At 39.1% G+C, this 11,540-nt stretch overlaps 1 protein-coding gene across 1 annotated transcript in view; it reads right to left on the bottom strand.

Moving 5' to 3' along the window:
• Positions 1-29: 29 nt before the first annotated feature.
• Positions 30-11,540, bottom strand: part of phf21b (PHD finger protein 21B) — a 64,962-nt gene continuing 53,451 nt past the window's right edge. The window contains exons 4-14 of the mRNA XM_046872544.1: positions 11,106-11,198; positions 8,511-8,831; positions 7,563-7,697; positions 7,199-7,250; positions 7,029-7,102; positions 6,571-6,625; positions 5,859-5,881; positions 4,031-4,189; positions 3,852-3,918; positions 3,652-3,755; positions 30-2,438 (exon numbers count right to left, since the gene is read on the bottom strand). Coding sequence (XP_046728500.1) covers positions 2,163-2,438; positions 3,652-3,755; positions 3,852-3,918; positions 4,031-4,189; positions 5,859-5,881; positions 6,571-6,625; positions 7,029-7,102; positions 7,199-7,250; positions 7,563-7,697; positions 8,511-8,831; positions 11,106-11,198 — 1,359 coding nt within the window. The 3' untranslated portion in view covers positions 30-2,162. The remainder of the gene's footprint in view (positions 2,439-3,651; positions 3,756-3,851; positions 3,919-4,030; positions 4,190-5,858; positions 5,882-6,570; positions 6,626-7,028; positions 7,103-7,198; positions 7,251-7,562; positions 7,698-8,510; positions 8,832-11,105; positions 11,199-11,540) is intronic.

Here is an 11,540-nt window from a genome sequence, read left to right as displayed (position 1 = left end):
ATTGACTTTTTATCCTTTTTAAAAAAAAAAAAAAAAAAAAAAAAAAACAAACAAAAAAAAACTTTCCTGTTTGCATCGTGGTTTGATTTGAATCTATACTGTAGCGTTTGCAGTTTCCTGTGAGCTAATCCCTTAAGGTCGGAGATATCTTTGTGGCGTGGGTGTTGTAATGGGCCAGTGGGTGATATGCATGGAATTTCTTACATTTGACTCTGGATGGTGCACATGGGTCCGACTCGATTTGAGAAATGTACAATAATTTACAGACCATGTGAGTAATCTATGATATGCACTTAAATAATATTTCCACATCTATAAATCCCATACCTGTGAAGCCCTTGTGTCATGATAATTCGATGATATCGGATATTTCGTGTCGAGTTGTTTGTCTTTTTAAAATCTGCTATGGTTATTTCGCAATCTTTGATCAGGGTGATTCCAGCAGAGCTGAACGCAGTTCGAGACCCAAAGTGACCTGCACTGTTTTATTTCTGGAAACAAAGTCCTCTGCTTCACTGGACCGTGATCAGGCTCAGACCCTGCTGACTTGGGTTTGAACGCTGATAAGTAGCTAAAGACATAAGAAGAAAAGGCAGATCAGCTTTTCTTCTGCAGTTGGTTGAGAAGCAGCCCTGCCTCACAGGCCAGGTCAACTGCGCACCTTGAGAAATCCTTTAGAAGAACAGGAAGACAAACTAGCAAAGGTGACGCACAAAAATTGTCCTTTCTTTAAAAAAAAAAAAGAAAAAAAAAAAAAAACATTCCAGGTAAGTTTTCTCATTTGACTGTGATGTATTTAATAAACCTTGGCGTAATCTAATCTTGTTCTTGAGGCAGTGTTCATTTAGATCATCTCACAGGTTAAATAACCAAGAAAATTAAATAACCAAAACAGACACAATACCAGCCAGATGTGTCCTTGCAATAATATGTGAAATTGTACATAATGTCAGTGTGGCGATTAGGAAATAAGGCATCATTAAAGCAAAAACTAGGAATACAAACAATACAGATAATAAATACAATGGTGAAAGATGGGAACTCTCCCAGCTTTAAAATGTAAGGTGGGTTTTTTTTGGCATATCTTATATACTGGAGAAAGAAAAGAACGGCTATGACGACATTTGCACACACTCGTTGGAACTTGAATGGCCCTTCCTAATGTCAACATTTGCTGTCAGTACAACAGAAAGACACATCATTGATGAAGCTCTGTTTGGAGTAACAATACAGAAGGGAAAAAAAAAAATCTGAAAGACCTGTTATAACAATACAACATATGTACAACAATCCCCTCTCTCCAATACTTCAATTCACAATTATGAACAGGCATCCGCATGAAAATACTAAATTCTCCACTAAAAATGCTAAATTTTGTAGTCATCTTAAATACTTTGTTCCTTTATCTCAACTCTATTAATACTGAAAAAAGTTCTCTCTTTTTTTTGTTTTGTTTTTGTTTTGTTTTTGTTTGTTTGAAGGCTCGTATGCTCTCAAGTACATACACAACGAAAACCTCTCTCCCGTCTCCTGTTCACCTGAATTATTATGGCAAATGTTGTTCTTAGGAGAATGAGAATAATTTCTTTTCCTACTCGGATAGATCACTGTACAGTTCTCTCTGTCTCTTAAGTCTTGTTTAACTACCGCTACTCTAAAGTTCTCTTTCACTATATGTTGAACAAGTATCCCCTCCCGCCCCTTTAAAAAAAGAAAATTGTAATTTAAAAAGAAAGGCTTTAGCCGCATAAAATACTTCATTTTCCGTATTCATGACGGCAAGGTTATCTGCTCATTTGTCATAAATACATTAAGGCCAAGAACATTTAGTAAATTGAAAACAAGTATAAAAACAAAAACAAAAAAAATCTCTTAAGCACTGTAGGTGTTGGGTTTAAAAAATACTCATGAATTGACTTAAGAATATACTGTAATTAGTATTGATTTTTTTTTTTTTCCTTTATATTTTTTGATATCTTTTTTCCTTAAGACAATACAGCTCTTAGGGGGAACCCACATTGGCCAGATTTCAATCTCCGGCTTCGATTGTGAGTATATTTCATTAAGCTCAGGAAGAGCTGTGTGGTAAAAAGAAAAGCACAAATGTTATGTATAAAGTGTTCTTTTTGTTGTTTTGTTTTGTTTTTTTGCCTGTGATGGACTCAGTTGTTGCCCTGGGAATGCAGCACACTCTTGTGCAGCAGTGTGGAGGGCCCTGCAGGGGGTGCTGTGGAGCTGCTCGTGCTGCTGGTGGAGCTTGGTTTGATCCAGGGCAGAGAGAGCAACGCTGCTCCTCCTGAAGTGGTGGTGGTGGCTGTCATGGTGACCTGGATCATGTGATCACGCTGGATGAGGCGGATTAGGGCTCGCAGACGCTCCAGAGACGCCTGAGTCTCTCTTTGCTGACTCAGCAGACGTTCCTTCACGTCTCTGCATTTCTATAGGGACACATTTCTGCAGGTTAGTCTTCTAGCACTTAATCACAGCGTATTCAACACTTGTCCAAATATGTGCCTGCACACATTTTATTTTATTATCTTCTGGCTGCGATGTCGAAACACCTCAGTATACAATCCCCCGTGTGGCTGCTATGACGTGTCCACAACCCCATCCAATCCCATCAATCACGCGTTTAATTACCGATTTAGTTCTAATGATGCACTGTTCACATATATACCAATAACAATACAACTTACAGTATGTACAGCAATCCTCTCTCTCTAGTATTCACAATTATGAACAGGCATTCATTCACAAAACGAGCACTACATCAAAAATGTTTTTTGTTTTTTTATTGTTTACGCCATAAATCCTCCTCCCACACACTTTAAAACACGCACAGAAAACATTTGCGAGAACATAGCCACATGAATTGTGCCTAAATTCGTAGAAATACAGTTTATAGTGAGTACATGTACATGTACAGTATGAACATTTTACTTCATTTTATAGTTAATAATGATATTTTTATTAATACATTTTATTGTTTCAACATAAAACTCTATAAAAACTATTCCCTATAAGTTTTTTTGGTCTATCGTGCTATCCGGGAGAGACCGGGAAAATCAGCAAAACAAATTACTTATGTGGCAAATGCAATTCTGGCAATAAACCGGGGGTCCGAGATTTGAACCGCGGTAAAGTGGGGGATTACTGTACTTTAAAATGTGTTATTTGTGTTCAAAGCAAGCAACACAATTTAATTAAACACTAGTAGTGATGCACTGTTCAAATTTGAACAGTTCCTTATAATACTTGCATGATGTATCTTAAGGTGGTAAGTTATAATACTTATACATATATATATATATGTGTGTGTGTGTGTGAAGCATAAAGCCAGAAATTCTCTAGTCTATGGTTATTACACATCCTATTCAAATACAGTCATATTAAATGTTGGAATGACACATGATGTTTTGTATTAAAGGAAAAATAAATCAAACAGGATCTTGGGATGCCAGTACCACCCCCAAAGTCTTTTATTCACAACTTGCCAATGCTTCAAGCTTTAATTAAAGTTGTGGTGTCTACAGTATCAGACAGTTCATTCCTTCTACTATGAATGTTATAAAAGGCAAAAACATTTTCTTTGCTTCTGTATCAGAGTAAAATATGCTCATCAGTATTTAAGTAAAACAACATGAACTGTACCAAGAGTGATTTGTTGAGTCTCTGGTCTTCTTCTTTCAGGTGTGTGCACTCTTTCTTCAGCTCATTATTCCTTCTCATCAGTCTTCTCTTCTCCTCCTCTCTCACTACAGACATGCACATACAGACACGCGTTACACGTGCTCTGCTACAAACCGATGCTGTGTATGAAGATTGTTTAATAATCGTCTAGAGGTTCCTACCTGTTTTGTGTGTAACATAAGACTGGACAAAATTGTGTGGCCAAGACAAGTTTTCTTTATTTAGAACCTTCATAAGAGGAGAAAAAAAAAAACCCTTTAAATTTATGCACAGTGCTTTTAGACATCATTAGTTGCTTTAATGATCAATGTTTATATGTTGAATATTCTGAGTGACTGACCTTCTTCTGGCACTTAGGGCACATCCACATGCCCTTGGGTGGGGATTTGACTGGAGGGTGTAAGCAGTCCAGGTGGTAAGCACGAGTGCAGCTATGGCACTGCTGAAGGTTTCCTTCCTCTTTGCACACAGCACAGTGGTCATCATGCTCCAGCTCCTCCTGCAGCAGCCATGTACAAAACACACATCACACTTCACAGCCCTGTTATCATCATCCTGCTCTGTACATCTGCATTCTCTCAGTGTACTGGCAGAAAAGTAACAGCGGTAAGGGCTGATTTTTAAGATAAGCAAGGCACAATATTATCCTGACATGCTGCTTTGATTGATTCTTTTAATCTGGGCTCTAGATGGGAACTGTTTCTGCACGTCGCATCTAACAGCTCTGTCAGATACACACTGTTCCTCATTTAAAAGCTTTACTTGGATCTGTCAAAGGCAATCAGATTGCTTATTAAACGAAATGGTGTTAGTGTAGTTTTTTTGGGCAACGGCCCATAATATACATCTGAGGACTGCATACGAATTAATTTCACCATTCCAACGATAATAATCAAAATCAATAAGTCTGTAATGGTAAATGGTTTATATACTGTGCAGCTGAAATGTGATGATATACTAGTGTCGTTTTTCAACATTTTCATTAATATTTATCTTCAACTCCATCAGCAGCACAACATCAGTACTACAAATTTTGACGATCTGAACATAATGGATTTTATATGGATCCTGGTAGTGTATGAATGTTTCCCAAATACTATTATCAAAAATGATAAGGAAATAAATACAAACTTTAAGATATTTTACAGAAAATTAAGATAATGACCAACTCCTTACGTTTCATGCTGGTATTTTATTAGGAAAAACTGCTCATTCGTGCACCAAACAACCGATTTTGTGGCAGCAGTGTAATGCATAAAAAGCATGCAGATACACTGATCAGGCATAACATTATGACCACCTGCCTAATATTGTGTTGGTCCCCGAACAGTTCTGACCTGTCAAGCATTAACTTCTTCAGCAAATTGAGCTACAGGAGCTCATCTGTTGGATCGGACCACACGGGCCAGCCTTCGCTCTTCACCTGCATCAATGAGCCTTGGCCGCCCATGACCCTGTGGCTGGTTTACCACTGTTCCTTTCTTGGAGTACTTTTGATAGATACTGACCACTGCAGATCAGGAACAGCCCACAAGAGCTGCAGTTTTGGAGATGCTCTGACCCAGTCACAATCTGGCCCTCGTCAAATACTTACGCGTGCCCATTTTCCCTGCTTCTAACACGTCAACTTTAATGACACAATGTTCACTTGCTGCCTAAAATACTTCCCCTACTAACAGGTGACATGATGAAGAGATAATCAGTGTTATGCACTCACCGGTAATAATGATATGCCTGATCGATGTACATGTTTAACGTCAGAATGGTCTGAATATTGCACTGGTTTCTACTCATTGCTGTCCACTCTTTGTTAGCCGAAAAAATAGAATTTGAGGTGACAAAGGGCTTGTTCAAATTGGACAGTTTAAGATTGGAAAAATGTTGCCTGATGAGATCACGTTCCCTCCCTATTCTGATGTTTGACTCATGTGGACAGTTGGTTTAGTTTTTTTTTTAAGGAGAAACTGTATTGTTGTTGCTATATCTATATATGTCCATATAAATACACATCCTCATTAATATTTACATACTTAACATTTGTAAATGATAAAACCTGGTAGTATTGCATCTCTCATGTATACAGTATTATTTATATGAAGCCTTTTCAGGAACAATAAACAACAGGTTACAGATCAAGACAAACTTCCACATACAGAATCTCTACATACCTTCCAACACAGATCCTCAGAGTCTGGCGTGTGAATAGGAAGCAGAGAATAAGTTAGTAGCTTGCAGAGTGAAAAGACAGGGTTATTCATGGGTTAGATTACAATTATAGCCATGCAACAAAGCTGAGCACACAGAAATCAAGCTTGAGGCGCTTCTTTTTATAGCACTGTCTCTATTGGTTTGTAACAACAGAGCATGTTTTAGAGTTTCCTGGGTACAGAAGCCTATTCTCCTGCCTGCTCAAAAGAGCTTTCAGTGGAGAACCTTCAGTGACCCTGTAATTAGGTGTGGATTTAAAGTAACGGATCTAATGTGTATAGCGATGTGTCATTATGGCGTATTCTGTTTGTGCTGGTGGCAATGCAAACACTTTCATGCTCTCCATGCAATAAGGACAGCGTACGTGTGTGAAAGAGAGAGAGAGCGCGCGAGAGATTGCATTTGGAAACACTGATCAAAAGCACGAACAACGTATTTGATACGTGACCATAATGGCACTGTAGACCTTGCACTTACATGCTTTTTGCGTCTTTGATATTCACAATGCATTGCATGAGCTTAGATCCTATTTGTATAGCTCGCTAACATGTTATTCTTGTTTTGTGTGTGCGCGCGCGTGTGGTAACACAGTGCATGATTGTGCCTCTTCAGATGTAATTTTGTGAGCTCTACCACAGCTGTTGTGTTGATGGGAAGAGAAATGAGTTTTACCTCTGGCTGATAGGAAGAGGGGGTTGTTCAGGTAATTTGATGCAAGCCTTTTGCGCTGGAAAGCAGAAATAGAGAACCGGTTTTATGGCGCTCATAAAAAAAAGAAAATGTATTTAAAATGCAGAATACATTCGAAGAAAACAGGACTCGCTTGTTTATTATTCAAATGTTCTCAAATAGAGGACATATGTGCGATCAACTGTGAACCTTAGTAAAGGACATACAGAACAACCTAATGGAGCAATAAACAGAAGAGCATGTCCTTAAATCCCTTGCTGATGTTTTTGCTAAGTGATCTGTGCCCGATTGGCTTCATTACTTGCTAGCATTTATGCTTGGTTTATTTTTCCTTGTTGCCCATTTTTAAAGCGACTAAATACTAAAACCATTTTTCCCCTCACAGACATTTTCGCCATTAAAACATAAAGGTGTGTGGTGCAGCTGATTTTGAGAGCTACCTCTGGATCAAACAGGCTGTATGCAGGGTTAGCTGTACTTCTTCTCTTCCTCTCCTGTCTTTTGGTCTGGATTTCTGCCATAAGGGAAAAAAATATACACCTGCTATTGTGGCAGCTTATAACAGGATCCAGTTCGATTCAGGAAACAGGATCTGCGTGGGGAAACTCACCTTCCAAGTGCTCTGTGGTGACTAGGCCGAGCGATACCATGAACGCAATTTTCTGAAGAAAGAGGAATTGTTAGGAACCGAAGGATCATGGGAACAACGCCTCATAGCTAGTAGCAAATCAGAATTCTAGATACGCATCATGATTTGTGTTCAAAAACATACAGATTTTCAGCTTAAATATGTTACTACATAGACGGTACGCTTCTTCAAGGCTCCCCAGGACACAATGAGAATCCGATTGTGTAAATATGACTTCAGACAAGTATATCCTTGAGGTGTCTATGGTTATTTCTTGATACCGAACATTTCTATTTGTCTGTCAGTCCTTGTTACAGATGTAGTGGACTATATACAGTGAGCATACCTCTGGGTCTTCCTCCTTTTTATTGAGCTTGTGTGGGGGGGAGGGGGCAGGACTGGGCTCCTGAGAGGGGATCTTAGCCTGGGGGCCTGGAGAACCCTGAGAGCTGCTCGGGATCTGTGGCTGGATTATTATTACCTAGAAAACAGATTTCCAAACCTCATTGTGAAGAAAGCTTGACTGACGACAATATAAGAATAACAATACGAAACGTAGTGTAACAGAACATACTACAATATAGTTAAATCGTTTCTTTCTTTTTTTTTTTTTTAAATCAAGCTACAAATTCATAGCAAGACAAACCTGTGGAGCGAAATACGAGTGGAGAATCTGTTATTAAGCCTTGCTGATCTTTACTATATAATCAATGAATGATGTCACTGCCTTGTCTATAGGTGGTAAGAGAAAAAATTTAGCCTGTGAGAGTTGAATATGAGCAGTGGTCACAGGGACCACCGCTCTCCCTAAACGACAACGTAATGAGCCTCACAAATCTTCCCTGTGTCAGCCGAAAGCCATTTTTCATCCCGTCCTGAGATTAATTACTGCTGCAAAACTCAAACGTAGGGATGAGACCCTACTCTGAGACACTTCAGGATTAAAAAAAAATAATGACTTCATGTACCCAGGATGGTTTTGTACAATGAGGGAAAGGTTTTCCAAAAGCATTACAATGTACAGATCAAGTGTTCAGAATCAACACTGCAGCATTCTACTATTGAATACTGTTCTGTATAATGGTGTATTTCTAATCCATTGTGATCAATGGCACTATGATTGTATCTGTGTTCGTCTTGTCCGATGTCTGCTTTGTTATTACACTGACCGACTGTTTTCAAATCATTCGAAAGAAGAACAATTGGAAGAACAATTCAGCTTTTGGATTAAATGTCTAAAAGCTTTCATCGGAGCTGTAAACAGTGCTGATAGCCGATCAGGCTACTGTCTGACCTTGCTGTCTGGGCTGAAGATCAGCGGTTGCACTTTCACTGCCTCGCTCATGGCTGCCATTCCGTTTGCTGCAGGCGAGGTGGCGGATATGATGGCGTACGCGACACCGGGGCTGGCTGTGGAGACACTGGGCATGGGCAGGGGAGGTGGCGTGATTTCACTCTGGCCGCTGGACATCCTGTCTGAGCTGAAGGTACCGAGTCCCTGGCTTTTGGGGCTGACCACAGCAGTACCGCGTGACAGACTCAGTGGCTGGTTGGACTGCTGCTCCTGGCACGGGCTGTGGGGAAGGCTGTCCGGAATCAGAGTCTTTGGCCTAACCTGTGTTTGACAGGGATTATAGGATGAGTCACTGCCCTGTTAGAAATTTTCATGTGAAAGCGAACAGACTGACATAATTCGCACAAGATTTAGGGAAAGAAACAAAATGTCCACATTTTCTTCTTTTGCACCATTGCACAACTGACACATTAAATCTTGACTAGTATCTCATCCATATCCATCCCTTTCTGTCTTATTTTACTGCCTGTTGTTTATTTTTATTTTGAATACTATATGCACATTCTCTTTATTACTGTGTCTATTATATTCTACTGACTTTTCCTTGTGATTTTTTTTTTTTTATATACTTACAGCTTATAATTTTATACTTGATATTTTTGTTCTATAAAAGCAATGTCGTACTCTGTAAGAAAGCGTATGTGACAAATTTGATTTGATTTGAAAATGTGTATTTCAATTGACCTACTGATATAAATCAGCAATGCAATCTAGATATCAAAATGTGATCGCTTTCAAACGGTTCAGTCAGGAAATAAGCATAAAAATCCCTACATTATTTTTGACTGTGGAAGTTAATGGCCTGGCAGTGTAGTGTGTTCTTGGGCTTGTGCTGCCCCCCTGTGGTCCTTCTGCTACATGCACAAACAAGCTTCGTTTGTGGCCTTATCAAACATCATTATCTACATTGATCCATTAAGAAGACCAATGGAAACAAATGAGCTCAAACTGAGCCGGGATTAATTGCGCCCAAAGGCTGAATGGAAGGTTGAGCATGGCTGCGAGGGCTTAGTCCGAAAGATTTATTAGCCATGTGATTTATCAGATAATCTCTGACATTTTGTCCTCTACTTTAATGGACAATAATCTGTATTTGAGGGCTGAGCTCTGGTGTAAACCCACTACTAAGATGGTATGATCTCTTTTATGTCCTTTTTTTTCTCTAAATACAGTATTTCTTTCCGATGCCATTCACATTTCAGGACTGAAGTGGCACAAATCTACTCCTGAAATGTTTTATTTGATCTTTTCAAATCGGATTTCAGCATGTAGCCCTAGACCGAATACACACTTTGATACTTAACCATGTGACTGCAATAAGGACGGGTCAGATCTGAGCTCATGTTTCACTGTGCATACACAGAGCACCGCTGGCTCCACACCCACACATTTCACAGCACAGAAGTGCCAGTAATAACTGCAGAAAAACTGCAACAGCTCTGCATCTGGCATTTCTTTGCTTTTTTGCCCTAATCATCAACAGCTGACAAGCTGTCAGCTGACTTTAAGAACACCTCATACTCACCCCATACTCAATGTGTCATTTCAGGACTGAATTTTGTTTCTGAATAATGCCATATGGATCACTAACAAACAAAAAACTGATTTGGGTACTGTAGCTCAATTTCTAATTACTTCTCTACAAATCATTCTTTTTGTTTCTGTAGCAAGAAGTAACTTTTTTCTATCATATCTAATTCCTAGTTTTAGAAAATATTATTTTTACGCATTAGAAAGCTAGACCTTAATGTATTTCAAATTGAATTGAAAATAAATGTCATTGTTCAAATTCTGTTCGAATTTTTTTTAAATATTTGTTGGCAAAAATTCAACTGAGAAAAGAATTGCTTATCATTAATAGCATGCACAGTTTTTTTTATTTGAGGTTTGATTACTTTTTTCAGTCCATAAGAAACCTTTTTTGCTTTTACTGCAAATAAATAAAATGTATAGTTTTCTATTAAAAAGTAATTACTGGGGGCAAATCATTACATTTAAATACAAGCTGGTTAAAAAAAGGTGATTCATGGCTGTGATTCTTGATAAAGCAATACACTGAATGTCATTAATATTCCACACTGTGGTAGTCAGTGTAAAATCACAGTGCCTTTAAGAGTAAGTAGTGTAGAGTGTTTCAGCCGGCAAACGCACCGTCATCATCGGCTTTAATCAAAGCAACAGAACAGAACGAAATCTGACTTGAGTGAAAACGGCTGAACGCAGAAAGGCTGTGGGTGGACCTGAAAATAAATGTTACAGGAACACTCAGGTGGTACAGTGTGTCCTTTTTGGTTTTTATTTTTGTGCTAAAATTTGTGCATGTAGTTTATAAAGTGGGCATTTTAAAACGAAGCGTAATTACAGCAGCGTCTCAGGAGGTTTGGCTGAGGATGACCTTGCGTTATGATTTCAGGAGTAGTGTGTCAGACATTGGATGAGGTCTGTTTTTGTGTGACACCTGAGACCTAAGGAACAATAGGATTTTGTGTGTGTGTGTGTGTGTGTGTGTGTGTGTGCGTGCAGTGTGTGCATTACCTGAGGTAGCACAGTGGGCGAATGCCCTGCCAGCCGATGCAGAGAGCTGACCTGAGGCACCTTGATGGGCACTGCCGTGAGTGTTCCCAGCATCTGTGTTGAGGGAGAGATGTGCTTTCTGTAGTTTCTTAATAACACACTGATGCTTTGAGTACTTGTGTTAAAGGTTGACAGGAAGTGACTGACTATTTCTAAACATGCTGTTCGACCAGAAGCCTCTTTTTTAAGGACTATACTTTGTTCTATCGAAATTCATTTCACCCAATATGTACAGTCTCAGAATCAGACTCCTTTCATTATGTTTGTTGTGCACTTCCAAAGAGGTGGAGGGTCCGGGTCAATGCAAATAAGTACTAAGAGCAGAAAACCTGAATGTATTTTTTAAACTCTCTGCCATGGAGGATGCTTAAAACCACACGCCCACTTGTGTTCCGT

Source organism: Silurus meridionalis, chromosome 18, assembly GCF_014805685.1.
Source record: "Silurus meridionalis isolate SWU-2019-XX chromosome 18, ASM1480568v1, whole genome shotgun sequence".
Taxonomy (NCBI): domain Eukaryota; kingdom Metazoa; phylum Chordata; class Actinopteri; order Siluriformes; family Siluridae; genus Silurus; species Silurus meridionalis.
This window is presented reverse-complemented; position numbering and strand designations above follow the sequence as displayed.